Consider the following 22055-nt stretch of genomic DNA (forward strand, 5'->3'; position numbering starts at 1 on the left):
AGGCTCCAAAATCCATTAAATGGCTGAAATGAGCAAAGCGGGCCCACTAACCGGCATCTACGGGGTATGAAAGGTTATGGATGAGGTCCACATCGCTCGGGACACAGATATACTGTCCAAGCCTCGGGGCACATGGCCCCACAAGTTCCACCTCAACATCAGCCTTACAACATAGGTGGTTGCAGAGCTGGTTGCTTCAGCAAGTGCAACCGCCCTATCAACCGCCCTTGCTGAAAAGGGCTTGCTGCAAAGCCTAACATCTCCAGGCCTTGGCTAACACCCATAGGACTTAAAAGGGAATATGTGTACGCTACATTTAAAGTTAGAAGCTTACCTTTGGGTGGTCTCATTGCTCGTCAAAGTGTATTTCTCATCCTTTAGATCAATAAAGCTAACCTTGACTGCTACAGCCCAAGGCCACCAGTGCCGACAGTTGTCAGTGCCGCAACACCTAACAAAGAAATTTCAAATTAGCCCATAAAATTAGGGTGTATTTTGGGCATGGGTATAACACATACTTTTTCACATGTCTTGTACACTCGTACACATATCTCGTATTCTCTTTCACATAACTCGTACATATAATTCATACTTGCAAGATTCACATTTATTGTACATAAGTTCATACAACTTGCATTATTATAGCATCTTATCATGTACTTAGCATCATTTCATCCATGTCAAAGTCATATCTCTTAATAACATCTTCTTTTATACGTTTCAAAGCACATAACCATGTTCTCACAACAATCATGTATGTAAATCAAATTAACAATACTGAAACATATATAATAGAATCTAATGATTCCCTTACATACATAAACATGTAAGCAATTCAATCATAAAATCATATTACATTACAGTATATGATTTTTCACGTACTTGAACATATATTCATTCTACAGTACAAATATAAATTAAACATTACATATATGATTTCCTCACATTTGCTTTCTCTTTCTTGATTTGTACTTCACTATGTTCAATGAGTCACCTAGTGTATTTAAGTACTCCTACACATCATTCAAAACTTATTCAATGCTATAAAATATATATATATATGAACCAAGCCAAATTGGTCCCAAACTTCAAAGGACCTCAAAACAGACTTAGGGGTCCACCGGTCGATGCTACCTATCCGATCTCCATATTTCCGGTCGATGAGTCCCAGAACCTACTGAAATCTGCTAGTCATTTCTTGGTTGACCTGCAGAACCTTCCCGTTCAAGGACATTTTCGAATATTTTCCAGACGACTTAGGTTGAAGGTGTCTTAATGAAAAATGTACATTTTTGAGTCTTTTAACCATAGAAAAAAGAATCAGGTCATTTGGAGTCCGGAGTCCAAATGACCGAGTTATGTCAGTTTTAATGGACGGGTCAGAATTAGTACCAAATTGTGCTCTCGGGTTCATGACACTCATCCATTTTGAACTGCTATTTTGACCACTTTCTGAGCCAAATTAGAAGATTGCTATTTCTACTGTGTAGAATTATGAGTCTATTGTCTAACCCAATAAGAATCAACCCATTTGGAGTTGAATTGAGGGAAATACACCGTCTGGGCTAAGGTCAGTCTGCCAGACAAGAGTAACTCAGCTAGAATGGGTGTTTTTAATGGAGTTTTGAACCCTGCTCCTTCAAGCATTCAAGTGGGTTTCTAACCTCTCAAATCCATATTAAATCACCCCCAAGACTTGCTCTTACAGATTTTTAACAAATCCTCATGTAAACTCGAATAAAACCAATTGAAATGACTCACCCTTTGTGAATACAAACTCCAAATCTTGAATCAACTCTAAACTCTGTTTTGATCTCTTCTTTGTTCCAATTAAAGAAAACTCCAGAAACTTCACTTCACTCTTCAATGATTCCACAATCCGAACAACCACAAATCATCACAATCTCTATCCAAATCAACTCACAGGTTCAACAGCATTCAATGCCACTCTCGGTGGAAGGATCCGTAGAACCTTTGAGAGGTTGGAAACTGAGCACAGGGCAGCAGCAACAATTGGTTGATGGTTTAGGAAAAGGTTGCCCCCTCGGACTGCTTTCCTCAGCGCAAGCCAGGTGTACAGGAGGAAGAAAATATTAAAGGCGAAGCATAGTCAACAGGCTATGGAGGGGTCCCAGCGGGGTGTCACAAGATCTATGCGATCGATGGTTGGCTCCTTGAACCTTAATTAATGAGCTGTATCTTTTGGAATGCCAGGGGGATTGAGAACAAGCCTACCAGCAGGCGACTGAGAACACTTGTAAGCTTACATAAAGTAGATATTGTTGCGGTGGCTGAACCTAAAGCGTAGGTTTCTAGGCGCGGTTGATCATGCGCAGGATTGGCATGGACATGATGCATATTTCGGACAGGTTATGGATTTTTTGGAAGGTGTCGTGGCAAGTTCGAGTTGTGGAGGGGCACTGTCAGTTCGTTAGTCTAGAATGCCAGGGTGCTGCTGCTGGGCCTTTCCTCATGACCTTTGTCCATGGCCTTTGCACGGTGGTGGAGAGGAGAGAAATGTGGGAGAGACTCGAGGCGTTCTCTCATTCTGTCACTTTGCCTTGGTCGGTGGGGGGAGATTTCAACGCTGTGGTTTCCCCGTTGGAAAAAACGGGTGGTAGACCAGTCTGTTCTCTGTCCTTGGAGGAGTTTGGGAGCTTTTTGAGCAGGGCTGGCCTTATTGATACAGGATATGCTGCCAACATTTTTACTTAGTCGAACAACCAGTCAGGTGTGGGCAGAGTGATGACCAGGCTGGATCGGTTCTTGGTAAATACTGCTTGGGTGGGTGCCTTTCCTAGGTACTTGGTCAACCATTTTAACAGAACATGCTCAGATCATGCGCCTATTGGTTTCACCTTTTTGGTTGCTACCCATCACACCTTTTCAGCTTTCAAATTCCAGCAAATGTGGCTACGACAACCTGATTTTCTAGACTTTGTGAAGGGTCATTGGGACAAGCAGGTGGCTGGCACGCCTCTCTTTGTTTTGTTCATGAAGCTTAAGGGGCTTCGCAGTGCTCTTCGCAATTGGAATAAAACAGTCTTTGGCAACATTCATCAGAAGGTCAGGGACGCAGAGGATACGGTTAGCAGAGCGGAAGTGGAGTTTGACCAGCGGGCTGATGACATCTCCAAAGACAATCTTGAGGAGTCTAAGAAAGCCCTACAGGAGGTGTTACTGCAAGAGGAAATCTTCTGGAAGCAAAAGTCTGGGGTCACTTGGCTGAAAGAAGGGGATCGAAATACTAAATTTTTTCATTCCATGGTCAAGATCAGGAGAAGCCAGGCTGGTGTTCAGAAGATTATAGGGGAAAATGGTGATTGGATTGATGAACTGGATGGGGTGCGAGCTGAGGCTGTGCGCCATTTCTCAGGCATCTTTACTTCTCAGGGTTGCTTGGTGGATGAGGAGCTCCTTTCCGTGCTCCCATGGTTGGTAATGGAAGAGGATAATGCTTTTCTTCTCTTGACACCGTCTATGGAGGAGGTAAAAGGGGCTGTCTTCTCTTTGTCTTGTGACAGTGCGCCGGGCCCAGATGGCTTCTTCGGATATTTTTTTACTTCCTGCTAGGATGTGGTTTACGATGATGTTCTGGCAGTGGTTGAGGATTTCTTCGAAGGTGGTGTCCTTCTGAGGAGCTTCACCTCTGCCAACTTAGTGCTAATCCCTAAAAAGGACAACCCTGAGGTTATGGCTGACTTGAGGCCTATCAGTCTTTGTAATTTCTCGTATAAGATCATTGCTAAGATCATAACGACAAGGTTGGCAGGGGTTCTTCCTCACCTAGTGGCAGAGGAACAAGGTGCTTTTGTCCAGGGCCGGTGCATCGATGATAATATTTCTATTGTTCAAGAGGTGACTCAAGACCTGAACAGGAAGACTAGGGGTGGCAATGTTATCCTTAAGTTGGATATGGCTAAGGCCTATGACCAATTGGAATGGAAGTTCCTATGGATGGCCCTCTCTCAATTTGGCTTCAGTAACTCCTGGATTAGCCTGATTAGGAAGACGGTTGAGAACTGCTGGTTTTCTATTGTTCTGGGGGGCAGCCAGTCAGGCTTCTTCAAGTCATCTAGGGGAGTGAGGCAGGGGGATCCCTTATTGCCTGCTTCGTTTATACGGGCAGAGGAGGTCCTTAACAGGGGTATTAAGGAGTTGTTTGTTGCTGGGCATGCTTCTTATTTCAAGCTATCGAGAGGATGTCCCAGGATCTCTTACTGTCTCTTTGCAGATGATACTATTATTTTCTCAAGGGGCTTCAAAAGCTTGCTCAAGCAAATCATGGGTTTTCTTCGCAGGTATGAAGGCTTTTCTGGACAGCTTGTCAATAGACAGAAGAGTTGCTTTGTGCTAGGTGAAAAGGTGTCGCCTGCTAGAGCCAGGATGGTTGGGGAAATCACAGGGTTCCCAAGGAAGGCCCTTCCAATCACTTATTTGGGAGCTTTGCTTTACTCTGGAAGACTGAAAATCTGTTTCTTTGATGATCTGATTGAGAAAATAAGAAACAAGGTTGCGGGTTGGAAGGGAAGACTCTTATTTGTGGGGGGACGGGCCACTCTATTAAAACATGTCCTCTCATCCATCCCGATCCATGTTCTTGCCTCCTTGGATCCGCCCAAGCAAGTTACTCGGAGAATTTATAGTATTTTTGCTGATTTCCTTCGGGGAAGCTCTGAGTGGGGCAACCGTAAGCACTGGGTTTGTTGGCGAAAGGTCTGTAGGCTGCTGGAAGAAGGAGGTCTGGGGGTTAGGCTTCTGGAGGATGTTGGCCTTGCACTCATGCTTAAGGGGATTTGGAGGGTTCTATCTGAACAATCTCTTTGGAGTAGCTTCTTTAGAGCTAAGTTCTTCAAGAATCTTCACGTGGTTTTAGCTGGTTCGCCTGGTGTTGGCTCTAAGTCTTGGCGGAATGCCTTGGTGTTTAAGAGCCTATTGCTGGACAACTCTCGTTGGTTGCCTGGCATTGGTAATATTCTTTTCTGGCTGGACAACTGGTCTGGGGCTGGCCCTTTATTGGATGCGGTGGACAATAGCCTCTTGATTAACTTGGAGTTTCGCCTTAAGGATGCGGTTGAAGAGGATGGCTCTTTCATTGATTCTGCTACGATCGGAAACAGCATTACTTCAAGTAACTTTGCCTTTAGTGATAGGGAAGATGTGTTGGTTTGGACCCCTGCAAGTGATGGTTGCTTCACTACTAAAGCTGCCTGGAACGAGGTGAGGAGTGTATCACCTATTGTTCCCTACGCCAAGTGGCTCTGGAACTCTACTCTCCCAATGAAAGTTGGTTTTTTTTCATGGCAGCTCATGAATGGAAAGATCCCAACTGATGACTCTTTAATGGCGGTGGGCATCCCCTTGGCGTCTAAATGTGTTTGTTGTGGCAGCCCCAGAAGCGAAACGATGGATCACTGTCTAGTTTAAGGCCAGACGGCTTCCAAAGTCTGGGGTTACTTCTCCAGTATTTTTGACATTGAAGCTCCTCTCTATCTGGATGTCAAGAATCGTATCTCTCTGTGGCAGGGTTTGGCAGGCAGCCACTGTCACAGTGCTTTTATCACAGGATTTCTTCCAGCTCTGATTGTTTGGGAGCTTTGGAAGGAAAGAAACAAGAGAAGACACAGGGAAAAAAGGTGTTCTGCTAGCTTCATCATCCAGGGCATTAAAACCTGGGTGAAGGACCTTCCGTTACCTTCTAAGATTGGTAAACGGGGATCTGCCAGAGATTGTTTGATTCTGCAGTGTTTTGGTTTCTTGGCTCCGATACCCAAGCTAAAACGTCCCCTCCGTGTCCACTGGTGTCCCCCCTTTACCTCTGTTAAACTTAATGTGGACGGGGCTTGTCGAGGTAACCCTGGGCTTGGGGGGGGGGGAGGAGGGATCATCAGAGACCCGAATGGAGTGGTGTTGGCAGCATTTTCTAACTGCTATGGGCCCTGCACTAACTCCATTGCTGAACTGAGAGCTCTTAGGGATGGGTTGTCCTTGTGCCAGGAGCTGGGCTTAGCTGACGTGGTGATTAACTCTGACTTTGCCTCCATTGTCAGGATGGTTAACAAAAGAAGGTGTAACCTGTGGAAGGGGTGGTATTGGTTTCAGGAGGTTCTGGTTCTTATTGCCTCGTCAAGGGCTTTGGTGTCTTTCGCGTTCCAGGAGAGTAATAGGGCTACTGATTGGTTAGCTAATTTGGCATGTGACTTTGGATCTTCATCCATTTTCCAGCCTGCTAACTTGCCGTTGGGGTCTCTGAAAGGGATTCTTAAGGACGACAGGGTAGGTCTGTCGACCCTTAGAAAGTAGTGCAAATGTGTATACTTTCCTGTGTATGAGTTTAGTTGGATTGAGAGGAGCTAAGAGATTGGCTTTTCGGGTTGGGGTAAGGTGGCATGTCCCCCCCTTGTATTCTTTATTCATTTTGATTTTTAATAAAAGCTCAGGGGCTGGCCCGGGTCCCAGATAAGGTTCGGGTTAAATAAAAAAAAAAATCTTCACTTCTCTCTTCTCTTCTTCTCCTCCTTGTTTTTTTTTTTTTTTTTTTTTTTTTTTTTTTTTTTCCTCCAAGACCAGAATTGGTTCTGCTGTTGCTGAATTTTCCTTAGTATTTCCGTTAACATAATATATGTCATATGCTAATAGCTTAACAAAATCACTAACACACCATTAATTAACTACATCAACTCATTACTCGAATCACTAATCAAATTGCTTTGTACTAATTAAGCTAACTAACCATGATTTATCATGGTCAAACCATGCTTATAACTCAGCTCCCAGCCAAGACACCTCAACTCTTAGGTGGCTGAAGTTCCATAGCCACCTCCTCCTTCCAATGCTACCTCAAGCCAAGGGATGCATATGGTGGCTTCACCGCATGAAGCATGTATTCCAATCTAATGCTGTCATGTTATAAAGTCTACTAACTCTAAACAACAACACTTAGCCTAATTAATCATAGCTAATACTAATTAAACTTGTTTACTACTTACCTTGCCACCTCATGCTTCACTATTTACTTAGTGAATAAATAACTACAAACCATATATTACATCAATTACACATATACATTTACATATACCATAGTGTATTATATAATGCAAAACTCTTATAATTCTTATAACTTATATTAAAAATAATATAGTAAAATACCATACATTATAGTAGCATTAATTTTCCATAATTCGTTTAAATAATATATAAAAATTGTAATAAAACAAAACATCAAGCATTATAATATTCACAAATAACCCAATTCAGTATTAAAATGTAGAAGCAGAAATGTGGGGCATTACATGGACAGATGATGAGGTTATACTGAGTTCTGACTGTTGGATAGAGTGGTCATGGTATTGATTAGCCATGTGTCAAATTTCAGAGCCTAATTCAATCAAATCCCTCCCATATATTGGCATGCATCCTATGTATGTCCATGCACGCCTACGGTACTCTGACAACAACAGTGCACTCTCCCATGGCTCTGGACTTTCAGGATCTATCTGTCACAAAATTTGGGTTCCATCTGATCTGCCACATGACAGGTTCTGGAATTTAAATTTGTATGTAGAGAAGGTTCTTAACAGGGCTGTGTAGGAACCGGTGTGGGTATTATTAAAAAAATCATTGGTGTTGTTGTTTTCATTGCTTTAATAATATATAATGACAACATTATTAAAAAAATCATTGGTGCTATTGTGTTCATTGCTTTAATAAAATATAATGACAATGAAAAGTAAATATTTTCTTTTATCTTCATTATCATCATGATTATATTAACATTTATACTTAAAATCTAAGAAATCTACCTAGAAGAGGATTTCTCTTGTATGTTTAACAAGCAATGTTTAAGTCTGTTTAAGAAATAATCATTGCACAGCACCAGGAAAAGGGGGAACTAGTATTGCAGATAGAGTGAGGGATTTGTTCTTTTATTCATGTAATTTGGGCTGCTTCTGAAACAATACAATCTTGTTACTCAACAAGAAAAAAAATATATAACACTTTTAACATTGAGTTCTGTCCCTACTAGATATCTTTCATGTAAATGTTTTAATTCTTGATCATATCATGCCCTAAGAGCTGAGGAGGAGAAAACCAACATTTTGCCATTTGAAATCCATAGTTGTCCTACCTTTTGTGTGACTCCATATTCAGAGATTTTTTTTCTTTTTTTTGGTGGTACTCAACTTGTCTAGTCGGAGTTTACTAGGGTGGAAGCATGCCTGCTTGTCTAGAATTGGGGCTTTGTTATGGATTAGTGTTTTCCAATGTCAAAGAATAATGTAAGGTGTTCCAATTACCTAAAACAATGTGGCAAGTCCGACTGTTGGACAGAGTGGATGATTTGGTAAGGCCCACTTGTCATAGTTCAGACTCAAATTCAACAACATACTCCCCCATGTATCGGCATGCATGTCAAAGGTACTCCAACCACTATTGTGCACTCTCCCATAGTCCTGGATTCTTAAAGTTCTATTTCCCCAATACGTAAATTATGTTTCGGCTGATACTTAGACATGTGAGAAGGGGATCTAGGGGTCTATTGGTCCACAAATTTGGGCCCCATCCAACATGGCAAGTGCCAAATTTTTGGGCTGACCAGATAATCTTATCTAATAGGGCCGACAAGATATACTTTGCCCGTTAAAACAATTAAAATGGGAAACAAAAAAATCTTTGTAAGTTGTTAGAAAAATGCTTTGAACTTTGAGAGCTCATGACTCCGTAAGTCTTTGCAATTAGTCCTCATGCCCTTGTCCTTGAGCCTTGCCTTGAGACAAGCCTTCTATCATTTCCAGTACATGCCGTCTATGAGTCCTTGGCTGCAGCTTTCTTGAGTCACTTTTTGCGCTTTTAATCTTCGAATGATGGAAAGCTTTCGATAATTGTCATCTCCTTCAGATATACCTCTGTTGATGAACCACATAATTCTTGTCTATTTGTTATGTTCTTTCCCTGCAATGTTTTGCTCTATTCTTTGGGGTGCTATGAATCCTAGCATTGCGTTTCTGAGAAGCAGCATAATAAGTTATAGTTGTCTCCTACTATGATCAGATCTGCATTGTTTCTCTGCAGCTTTCACGTTTGAAACTGAAGACAAGGAAATCACGTTCTCTGTTGAAGCTTGTTTCTTGTGGAAGATGTCTCTCTAGTAGATCTCCAAGGTAACTTTTTCAAATTTACAGGAGAATTCTGTGATAGCTGTAAAGGCTTTCATGCATTGTATTGTATTTTTTTCATGTTCCTTCCTCTTAGAGAGTCAATTGTAGCAGTCCGGTCATTTTTAATAAAGTTAATTTTTATAACGATTGGAAAACGTAGCAGGAAAGATGAAATCATGATGTAGCCTTTGCAAATAAGTTCTGATTATGGCTATGTATATTCTTTTTGTACTTCGATTTTTCATTGGACTTGCTTTGAATTATTATATCTATACACTAACAAAAAGGCAGGATTACAAAATAACCCTAACTCTTGGATCTTCTCCTGGGAAGGAAAAAGGAGGAAAGAGAGGGGGAGGGGGTGGCTGGGGGACAAAACCCTTACTTCAACTATATATATGTTTAAGAACTTTTGACAGGCTATTATGTGATAAAAGCTAATATCGAAAATTTCCATCCGTCTGGAATCACTATAATGTTTGTCATGCAAATTTCATTCTGGTTGTTTATCAAACAGGAAAAAAAATACATTGAATGCATTCTAAACTCCTCAAGACTTGCATAAACATAAGCATAACATTTTTCTCATTCCTTTAATTTTCTGGGAATATTATGGCACACAAGTACATTCCGCATAAAGTGATTATCAGTATGGTATCTATGTTTTTATTATCTACCTCTCAGAGAAAACTGACATTATTTTATTGGTTGCTTCGCAAGGTTCTCCATTTTCATTAATAAATTTCTGCAAGTGATTCAAACTGGTCTCTTTGTTGGTATTTTCACTTTTGTGGCACTTTGGTTACTGCAAGGCATTTTAACTAACGTGTAGTAGGACTCCTTCTTGTGAATGATGATAATTGTTTCTTCAGCCAAATTTTGAAATAAAACCTTTCAAAGACTTAACAGTTGGAAGGCTTATCAGTCAGAGGGAAGGAAGAAAACAGAAAAAAGAGAAAGAAATAAAGTGGTGTGCATTTGATCTCTGTGAAAGAAAAATGCAGTGGTTAAGTAATTTTATAATGCAAAAACTACAACTGAATTTAGAAATATTTGATCAGGGAAACCAATATGAAGAATTTTCCACTCATTCTATTGGCCCTTGATCTATCACCTTAAGATCAATTGGAATTTCCCTTGTGGCTATTTATTCTGGACTTACAGATTGTCTAATTGCGTGCTGTGATAGGTGAAACATTAATGATATTTGTTTCAGTTTATTTTAGTGAGCACAAAAAAATTTTGGAGAAGAATTTCTTAATGCTTACTCTTAGAATAAAAATCATAAAAATGTGGCGGAATCACAAATCAGATCGAGGGCAGGCCTTGGTGCAATGGTAAGGTTGCTCCATTGTGACCAAGTGGTCATGAGTTCGAGTCTGGAAACAGTCTCTCTGTGAAAGCAGGGGTAAGGCTGCGTACATTATGACCCTCGCCAGACCCCGCAGTGGCGGGAGCCTCATGCCCTGAGTACGCCCTTTTTTCTTTTAATATATATTGACTTCGATTTTTTCACTGAATATATATACCATCAAAGGGGATTCCTTGTTTATTTAGAAGAGATGGAAAACTTAGTAACAGTTATATTTACTATTAGATGCTCTCTCCTATCATTATGAGTTGTTAGATAGTCAAGACTTCACTATGATGTTGTTATGATAGTAAGAGAATAGCAGGGATTATTGATTAAGGGAGTCTCTGCTGTTGTGATAGGGTTGTTTTTTATGGGCAGCAGAGGCCCCTGGAGGTTCTCATTTAATTAGGGAAGGCTGATCTATTATCATCTTCAATGAACAACTCATCAAAATGGTTTCCAAGATCAGCCAATCACTGCTGATGAGTTGGCCAAGGCAGGATTCTTTAAGCCAGAGTTTTATGTTGGGCTGTTTCCATTGTTACCACATCATTGATTATGTAACTCTATTACAAAGATGATTGTACTATAGGCTTTGCTATGCACCTATGCCTGCATCGGCAGTAGTGATTTTATTTGTATTCCTTCTTAATAAAATTGTTACATCATCTTACCAATCCAAAAGAAAAGAATTAAAGGAAAGGTCTCGACTAACAATAGGATAACTAAACTAAAGCTTTTGATTCGTGCATGTGTGAACTATATATATACTCGCCCGTAAATGGTTTATGAGCTTTTAGAGATGTGAATCGTGTTCTCTTTGCAATGGAAGGTCTAGTCAATACCCAATTTCAGGGGTAAAGATATGTGCCTCTTGGAAGTGATTACATTACTAGCACTTATTGCGTTTTAAGACTTAAAAATAACTCACATAACCTGTAAATTATTATTTCCATTTGGATGCCTTGTTTAGATCTTGCACTTAATGTTAGAATCGCGGGTACGATTCGGCGGAAGCGAATTGGAATCGTTGCAATCGATGGGATAAACCATTCAAAACTTAAACCAAAATTTAGGGTTTTGATCGTTATGTTACGCTTCACAAGCGCAAAGCCTGCACGCGATCTTAGCCCTTTCACAATGAGTCCCACACACACATATAACTTTGTGTTCCCTTGAATGTAAGTTCCTCCACAATCAATTGGGTTTTTGCCAAAACCCTAATCACAAATTAGTAGAGGAGAAAACTGGAGAAGATGGAAAACCTCAACTAAATTATGAGAGTGTATGACAAGGTTTTCACACCATATCTTTATATAATGCATAACCTTAATACTAAATGATGGGATGATTACCAAATTACCCATGGGTTTTCCTAGTGCGAACCATAATTTGATTTATAGTTGAATTTCTTTTCCAACAATATCCTCCATCATCAATCTCATATGAGGATCCATCACAAAAAGAATTCATGATCCAAGCGTTGTACATATAGGGCATGTGTAAAATACTATCAATTCCCCAAAGAACCTAAATACTATGTCAGCGATTCCATAACCTTGATTGGACAGAGAAAAACATTTTCAAAAGGCTCGAGAAAATAGATAACAGTTGTACATACATAACTAAAATATTTTCAAACCACAAGAAAATGCCACTGGTTTCGGGTTTGCATCCAATCAGTCATAGACTATCTCTCTTCGATATACTCCCAAAAGAATGGGCAGTGGATTGCTTGTTGGGCATCTCTTTCAACTACAACCAAACACCATGAATCTAAAGCACCGATATATAGTCATAGAGACATCAACCTTTGGTACACCAAAACACAGAGTGCATGACTGCATCGATAAGGATCCCTCAGGTCCAGGGGCTAATCGTGAACTACTTAAGAGAATTTCATATTTCACTTTAAACTGACAGTGTCACCATATGTGAAATTCTTGAGTGATCCAATTCAATCTACACAATGTATGTATACTCACACTTGCGCCTTGAAATCAACATTCCTAAGAACACACAGTACGACCACCATATAAGACAGGGTGTCCAATCTCGTCCCTAGTGGTGAACAATTTTAGGTAAGCAAACCTATGGACAAACTGAGCTCAATATATGATCATGTCAATCAAAATAAATTAAATACTTTAATTTAAATCCCTAAGCTACCTTTGACATCCAAACATAGATTTTGAAGTCTAGTATTGTAAATTTAGTTCTACTGTTTTAGTACAAGGGTAAAACAGTCCTTTCACACCAATAACTAACAGTAGACTAACACTGTTACTGTAGAGGGACGGATGAGTATTTTCAAAAACCAGAGGGTGATTTTAGTTTTGTTTGAAAACTAGGGGGTGACATGTAATTTACCCAAATTTAAATAATCAAGTTTGTATATCAAAACCAATCTCCCATAAACCTAATGCCAATGTTCTAAACATGTTTCTCAAATACAATAGGTGACAAACCCTTTGTCAAGGGATCATAAATATTATCTGCAGAGTTAACCTTAGCAATGGCTATATCACCATGTTGTATGATCTCATGAATCAAGTGATACTTCAGCTCCACGTGTTTGTTTCTCTGATTAGCTCTAAGTTCCTTTGCTTGTGCTATAGCTCCCCTATTATCACATAACAATGCAATGGGACACTCGACTAGCTCAGGAACCACCCCTAGGTTTGTCAAGAATTTCTTGAGCCAAACACCTTCTTTGGTTGCCTCACTAGCTGCCAGGTATTCAACTTCAGTTGTGGAGTCCGCTGTTGACTTCTGTTTGGCACTCCTCCAAATTATGGCTCCACCACCCATCATAAAGTCCCTGATGTAAACTTTCTATCATCTTTGTCGGTCTGAAAATCTGAGTCTGTATAACCCACAACTGATAGCTGATCACAACCATAAGCTAGGAAGAAATCCTTGGTCCTCCTTAGATACTTGAGGATCTCTTTGACAATAGTCCAATGCTCTTGTCCTGGATTGAATTGATAACGACTCACAATCCTTACCGTATGACAAATGTCAGGCCTGGTGCACAACATGACATACATGAGACTCCCTGTAGCAGAAACATAAGGGATTTTCTTCATAGGCTCAATATCCTCAATAGATTGAGGACACTGTGACTTAGAAAGACTGATTCCATGCCTGAGAGGAACATTTCCTCTCTTGGAATGTAATTGGCTTCACCTAGATCTTTCATTGAGAATGTCTTGGATAGCCACCTCTTTACAGATGAAAGTAGTCCCACAACATTTTCAATGAGTAATATATCATCCACATAGAGAACAAAGAAACACACGCCATTCCCATTGATTTTCTTGTAAATGCATGGCTCATCGATGTTTTGTTCAAACCCAAACTCTTTGACAGTGTGATCAAAATGGATGTTCCAGCTCCTGAAAGCCTGTTTTAGTCCATAAATGGACCTCAACAATCTGCATACATTGTTTTCTTTTCCTAGGGAAGAAAAACCTTCTGGATGATCCATGTATATGACCTCATCTAAATGTCCATTAAGGAAAGTGGTTTGTACATCCATCTGCCATATCTCATAATCATAGTATGCAACGATTGATAATATAATCCTGATGGATTTAATCATCGCCACTGGTGAGAAGGTTTCACCGTAATCAATACCTTCTTTCTAAGTGTATCCCTTCGCCACCTGTCTTGCTTTGAAATGTTCCACTTTCCCATCCACACCTCTCTTCCTCTTGAAGATCCATTTGCATCCAATGGGCATTACACCTTGAAGTGGATCCTCAAGAGTCCAGACGTGATTGGAGTTCATGGAGTCCATTTCAGAGTGCATTGCTTCCAACCATTTTACAGAATCAACATCCTTTAGAGCCTTAGAGTAAGTATAAGGATCTGTGTCTGAAGCATCAGACACCATGTGAAACTCTTCCACTTTTTGATCTTCTTTAGTAAGAAGATTCAAACGAGTTGGAGGCCTGATAGACCTCCCACTACGTCGAGGCTTATGAGGTTGTTATTGCTCAATGGGTATGTCGACTAAAGGTACTACAGGTGCAGAAGATTTTTGGTTATTAATTACTTCTTTAATGACTACTGGATCAAATTTCAAGAAATCATATCATCCTCTAGGAATGTCGTGTGTTTACTTACTATATAACATTCTGTCCAACAGGGTCATAAAAACAATATCCAATAATAGTTTTGGGGTATCCAAGAAAATATCATCTATCGGTATGAGATTCCAACTTATTTGCTGCTTATGTACATGTGTAATACGGCCCTATACCCTAATATGTTGTAGACTGGGCTTGTGCCCATATCACAACTCAAAGAGTGTTTTGGGTACAAATTTTGTTGGCACTCTGTTCAATGTATAGATTGCAGTCTACAAGGCGGAACTCCAAAACGATAAAGTTAATTCTGAATAACTCAACATAGACTGGACCATATCCAATAGGATTCGATTTCGTCTCTCTGAAACACAATTCTGTTGAGGTGTTTCTGGGGCCGTCAACTGAGATATAATCCCAGCGTCTTTCAGATAATCCTTGAACTCATCTGATAAGTACTCCCCTCCTCGATCTGATCTGAGGCACTTGACATACTTACCCAATTTCTTTTCAACCTCAGCTCGGAATTCTTTGAACTTTTCATAGGTTTCCGATTTGTGGTGCATTAGGTATATGTATCCATATCGAGAGTAATCATCAGTGAAGGTTACAAAGTACTCGTAGCCATACCTCGCTTAAACGTTAATGGCTCCAAAATGGTACTAAAAGATATCAGTCATTATAACACATAAGCAATGAAAGCAAGAAGGGGATGGTGTTACCTTCTGGATGGTCAATTCGTTGAGCTAAAGGTGCACTTGATCGTCATCAATAGCAACAAACTTCCCTGACCCCCAGTATATCACCCTTGGGACGTAGAGAACCCCCACATCCGGCAGAGTGGGGGCGTGAATCCCTAGCACCTTGTAACACCACACTTGTCAGGAAAGGTAGTATGAGGAAGTAATACAAAAGAAAAGAAAAAAAAATGAAGGAGTCAAGATATACCCAGAGCGCGTAGGCGCAGCTAGTAAGACCAGGTGTCCCCAGAGGTAACCAGTCCAACATCTCCAAGAAATGGGTGTAAGCCGATCCATCCCAGTCAAAGGTCCTTAAATCGACAAAATCTGTAAAGAAACAAACAAAAGAAGTGTCTGTACGTCCTCGAGCATCGCCGAAGACGACACAAGCGATCAAGTAAAGGAGGAAGCTCCTGGCTGCCTAATCCAACAACTCATAAGAAGAGTCATCATTTATCTCTCGACCATCCCATTGCTTCCTCAAGGCAGACAGAAGTGTGATACGCTCTTTCACCTAGAAGCCAAGAAGCTTGCTGATCTCCCCTAGTGGCCTCATACGCTCCGTCGGAGTCAGAAAAACGGGCTTCTTGGTAAAGTGCATCCTAATAATCATATGGAAGTCTAGGGGAGTGATGGTTACCTCCCCTGCAGGTAGGTGAAAAGTATGCGTCCCTGGCCACCAGCGATCTGCGAGACCCTGCACCACCGGCATATCAAGCTTCAGAGTGACTAGCTGGGCCGTACGATCGAGTCCTATTCGGTCCACTCTCTCCCTCATCGTAGGATGAAGCTGCAGGTACCATGTCCACACGTCATCTGTGCGATAATACTTCTTATAATAAGAGCAATAAAGATCCTATGTAACAAAAGGCAAAAGTCAGCATCAACCGAGATCATCTCGTGGTAACAGAATTTGAAAGGGCAAAAGACCACTTACATCCTTGAGCCCTTGCCCCCTTACGGTTGAACACTTGTAGCGAGCACTATCCTTCAAGATGGCACCTATGTACCACTTTGCCCACATGTCGCCCCGGGTTTCCATCGTGGACTCCCTGTCATGAGCCCATTTCTTCAACGACATGGCAAAAGAGAGAGAGTGGGAAAAGAGCAAGAGAGAGAACAGAGCAAGCGAAAGGAAAAGTGAAAAAAATCAGAGAGAGGGAAGTACGAAATGAGGGGGATGACCCCTCTTTTACAGAAATTCACTTCCCTGCAGCATCGCAGAATGACAACCTAGGCTTGGCAGCGCTGCGCAAGACCGCAAAACCATGTGGCAATGCTGCGCAGGACCACAGCGTCACGTGGTAGCCCCGCGCAAGCCTGCAGCGTTGCCATGGCAGCCCCGCACAAGCGTGTAACGTCGAAAAAAAAAATTAACATCATCCTCACATTTTAAAAAATTTGATCGAGCGATGCCATCCCATGCTCACATCTTCAAAATTCAGTCAAGTGATGTCGTCTCATCCTCACGTTTTCCAAAATATCGGTTGAGTGATGCCGTCCCATTCTCACATCTTCGAAATTCAGTCGAATGATGTCGTCTCATCCTCACGTTTTCCAAAAAATTGGTCAAGCGATGTCGTCTCATGCTCACATTTTCAGAAATTCGGTCGAGCGATGCCGTCTTATCCTCACATTTTAAAAAATTTGATTGAGCGATGCCGTCTCATCCTCATGTCTTCAAAAATCGACCGAGCAATGCCGTCTCATGTTTTCGATTGGATACTTGCTTATAGGTCTGGTGTCCAAGGTCAGAAACACAAATACCTTATGGAGCATCAACCCAGTGGTTGAGTTTAGTGATGTATCCCCACTGATGACATCCTAAATACCAGTGAGGAGGCGTATACCACCACCATGCAACTACTCCGTAGATCGCCAGATGTATAGCGCAAGGTAAGAACCCTCTTGATATTCTCGAGGGGCTACTCAAATACATACTTGGGTTGACTTAATAAACATGTGGGGTGAGTGCCCATACGAAGGCCTTGGCCTTTAGCAAGTTATAATACAAAAACAGCAAAAAAGGCACTCTGGTCAATCCACTCTAGACGATCTAGAAGGGCCAGTCCAATCGTCCAAAGTTGTTGTATTGTGTGTTTTTTACTCTGGGAGTGTGGTGCCCAGTGTCTTGCATTAGGGATCTCCTCACCTTGTCCCCAATGCTTAGTAGAAATGTCCCCTGACAATGAGACCCAAGCAGGACCCTCATACCATCCAGTGTACACGAAAATTGAAGAAAGAATGAGTTTTTCCATGGGCTGTCCTTAGCCAAATAGACCCTAGGACACCTATACTATATGAACTAACTTAGACTCAGAAATAGGTACTGTTCAAAACGTTAGAAGGAGAGGAGAAAGAAAAGAAGAGAAGAAGAGGAAGAAGAGCTTGGATTGCCTGCCCCCAAGTCCTTAGGTAATTTCCTATCTACATTGATTTCCCTCATTTCCTAGGCTTTCTTTGTATTCTGATTTTGATCTTTACAAAAACCAAACCATAAATTCATGATCCATCATGCCTCCATTCGAATTTCAATGAATGGGATTAACTAGGAACTTAATCCCCTCACATGCATGCTCAAAATTCTCTTTTAATTTCTTCTTCTAATCTTCCTAGACCTAGAATTTGTTATAAACCTCCAGTTACAGCCATAAGATAATCATCTATTATTTCTACATGTGAACTGTTCTATGAATTGTGTGGTTGGGAATGAATTTCCTTTGCATGCAAGCTAATCCCAACACTAAGAACTAAATCTCATACTGTTCTTAACCTAAACCATACCATCCTTCATCTGGTTTGACATTTGATGCATGCTGGAAATTAAATTACTGCCATGCATGGCTGTTCTTATGAAGCTTGAATTGAACCCAACATGCATGCCTTCTTCCTAATTCTAAATTATGAAATTACACCATTTAGACTTTAATTGGAGGAACCAATAGGGTAGGATGAATCTCTGATTCCATCCATAGAATCAGTTGGGAAGATTCCTGCAGAAACCCCTTAGATCATACAAATTTTTGTGTTGTACAGGCACTGGATGATCCACTCTGGAAGGTCCAGTGCAATCATCCAGTGTTGATTTTTGAAACCAGAATTTTATCCAAGTACCATATGACCTTAAGCAATGTCCCTATGGGCCATTGGGAGTAAACCAAATAGGATCCCCTTGATTCTTGCATCATTGCTATTATTCCTATGTTTGGATGATCTACTCTGGCCCATCCGGAAGAACCAGTCCTAAGGACCAGAGTTGGACCTTAGAGCCAAATTAAGAATTTATTAATTAAAGACCCCCATGCCTATTCTCTAAGACCATTGGAGTAGAAGCACATGAAAACCCCCAAAAATCCCCCACTTTTATTATAATTACCATCTCTGGCCAATCCTCTCTGGTCGATCTGGATGGTTCAGAGCAATCGACGAGTGTTACTCTCTGCCCTGTTTTGGGTCTGGACTTAGTTCAAACCTAACACTAAGGGAACCCTAGGACTCTAAACTTATCCAAACCCTATTTAACATATACTAATGATCCAATTAACATAGGTTATAACCCCGTTTGTGATGAAACGTATCAAAGTCCAACTGGGACTCGACAATTAAAAGAACAAACAAGGATTAGTTAAGGTGAGTGGGAATATGTCATACATGTAGGTGTAACACTGCTGCTGTGCTATGATGTGGTGGTTAATTACATAATTTCACATTTCTTATTTTTGTTATTATTATGGGATTTAAATGGAGATTGTTGAGATATGATATTGTTGTTGGCATGCTTGCATATGAATTGCTAGATCAGATGTCGTAGCCTGCTTAAAAATGAGGCTGGTGGTGGCCCATAGTTATGGGATGCAGATGGCAACACCCGACTCATACGTTGTTATGTAGAAATGAATGTGGCTTGGATTCTCACTACCCGTACTACGAACCCTCGCCAACAGGGGTTAAGATGTTGGATGCATGTGAGAGAATTAATGTCTGGGGAATTTTCGATCTAAGACCCATCTTTCGGAAGGGGGATGGTATCACAGGTTAATCATAGAGGGCCGATCAGGTTGACCAAGGAAGGCATGCTGGAACCGACTAGTTTTTTTCGATAATTCAAAGGGTGTATCGCGAGAAGGGGTTAGAATTCGGCACCAGGGATACATGTATTGAGGATTTTAGTAGTACCATCTTACCTGGACTTAGTTTTATTGTTAGGTGGATTAATTAATAAAATTGAACCTCATGCATATAGGATCATGTTTGTGTTGCATCTGCATGCATGGTTTATTTTTCATTCATGGGCTCAGTGGAGCTCACACTCGTGGAAATCTTTCTTTTTAGATGATAGTGCATGGATGCATTTATGACTGGGAGAGTTATCTTGAGGCGGAGACTGATGGTGATCGTGACCATCTTGGTGTGGACTCCAAGGGAGGTTATCCCTCTTTCGTGGGTGACCAGGGTGTCTCTTCAGGATGAGCCCTAAGTGATGGACAGTTTATCTTTTTGACTTGTAGAAATTCTTTGAGTAGATAGGTTCTACTAACCCCCCCTTTCTTTTTGTAAAGCTTTCTTGGACTCTTTTGCTAAATCAGACAATTTTATATATATGTAAAGCTTTAGTTTGGAATGTAAATACAGTTCACAACAAGATGAGGTGTGGAAACAAAACAACTATTATGTAAATATTTGAATCCATATGGATAACCTTTTAGCTTCCGCTGCACTCTGTATGTTCTTATCCATCTTATCTAGTGGGTGTATGTTTGTGAGTTATATAAACTGCTTTTAGATCCTGGAGATTTAGTGGATGTTGCCAGACATCCAGGTTACTTGCCCAATCCTCCTAGGGATTGGTTTCGGGGCGTGACAGAGCTTGGTATCAGAGCGAGAAGCTCTTTGTATACTCACAAACAGCGAAAATAGGACAATAATAGAATAGAGCCAAAGAAAATAAATAATTAAACAAACATAGGACAAAGCTTTAAAATAAACACAATAGAAGACTAGTTGGGTACCAAAGTTGACATATTCATAATTCAAATAGGCATAAGCCATTACATCTAGATAGAGACTGGAAGTACTACTTCCGAATACAACATAGAAAGAAAATTACAACTGTTAACAAAGAAGAGAAATAAAACATAACTTATACAAAATAGAAAGTGATTCTTAAACCCTAGGGAACATCGAAAACTAAGGACTACTCCTGAGCTGGGTCCTCCCTGTGAAGACTGAGGCCAATGTGAGTTAACTTGAAAATGGGCATCCCAAAAGTTCAACCTCTGCTCAATGGCGCCAACTCTCCCATCCAAAGAAGTGAAGCCCTGCTGCACCATATGACACCTCAGTGAGCTGGGTATGCATATTGCTAAATTGTTTCATCATGTCATCCCAACCAAAAGCCCCAGATGGAGGTGGTGGTACCCGTGAAGATGAGGCCTCTGCATGACCTCCAGTAGGAAGACCTCCTAGCTGTGCCCCAATCTCTGTCGGGTCACTCTGCCGAATCTCTTTCGCTTCTTCCCCATCACTCCCAGGAAGATCCGACATCCCGATCTTCTTGACTGAAGTCTTACTAATGGGTACCTTGCCTTCACCTCCTTCAATCTCTCCAGTACAGTCAATCCCAAAGTGCTCAAACACTCGAGAAAGGCACCTCCCATAGGGAAGATTGCCATCGGCTGGGTGTTGCGCATGGTACATCATAACCTCCATAAGCAGGTAGGGCAAGCAAATCTCTGGTCCCCTCTCACTTGCCTTATACAAGCAGTAAGTAATGTAGGCCCACAACATAGAAACGCTATGCCGGATTACCCCCCTTAGGGTATATATTATACTGAACACATCTACTCAACATCCTAGTTGAGGGTTTGTAACTCCCCTTAGAGTCTGGAATACTGTTTGAGCCAGTAAGAGCCTGGAACACCAACTTACTAGTCTCCATGGGAAAAAAATCTGAAGTGTCTACCCTCGGCTTGCAATAGAGCCTTTATCCATTTATTGGCTATATGTAAAATGGAAGCCAAATCAGCCAGGGTGAACACCATATCAACCCCTTTCACCCTACTCCTGAGTTCATAGCCTTGACAATTAGTGCCACTCGCCTGCATAAGATTGCAGTAAAAGTGCTGAACCAAATTCGGGTAACATGGAAGTCTTGGGGTCAACATCGATGCCCAACCAAGGGCATTGAACCTCTCATAGACTCTATATCTCCAAAAATCCTCCACCTTCACTACCCTTCCATTCACAATCTTTTTCTCACAAAATTCCCTCCAGTCTATGAATGTTGGTAATTGAAAAACCACATCTCGTCAAATTCTTGTTCTTCAGATGGAGAACTCTGAGACGAAGAACCATCTTCGGATGATGGTGATGGTGGTGGAGATTGGGATGGTGACGATTCACGCCGTTGGCGTTTACTAGCCAATGCCTTTTTCCAACCGCCAAGGGTCTAACTTGTAGACATATCTACAAAACCAAACAAATGGAAGAAAAGTTAGGGTTTTACAAAAAGGATAGAGACAAATCTGGAAATCACAGAAAACAGAGAAATTTCACCATAGCTTACCTAGGTTTTGTTGTGGATGTAAGGAATCTTGAGGAAAGAACTTAGGATGGTAGGGGGAGTGCCTCACAAGCCTCTCTGGTCATTTTTGGAAGGTCCACTCTGCCCAAACAAAAAATAGAAAATGAAGAAATGAGCTTCGGACTAAGG

At 41.0% G+C, this 22055-nt stretch overlaps 1 protein-coding gene across 1 annotated transcript in view; it reads left to right on the forward strand.

The window, feature by feature from the left end:
- The window catches only part of LOC122640178 (protein STICHEL-like 3), a 54710-nt gene extending 43522 nt beyond the window's left edge, over window positions 1–11188 (forward strand). Inside the window, exons 6-7 of the mRNA XM_043833333.1 lie at window positions 9073–9161; window positions 10872–11188. Of these exons, the coding sequence (XP_043689268.1) occupies window positions 9073–9161; window positions 10872–10917 (135 nt within the window). The 3' untranslated portion in view covers window positions 10918–11188. The remainder of the gene's footprint in view (window positions 1–9072; window positions 9162–10871) is intronic.
- Window positions 11189–22055: the final 10867 nt, after the last annotated feature.

This window comes from Telopea speciosissima, chromosome 9, assembly GCF_018873765.1.
Source record: "Telopea speciosissima isolate NSW1024214 ecotype Mountain lineage chromosome 9, Tspe_v1, whole genome shotgun sequence".
Classification (NCBI taxonomy): domain Eukaryota; kingdom Viridiplantae; phylum Streptophyta; class Magnoliopsida; order Proteales; family Proteaceae; genus Telopea; species Telopea speciosissima.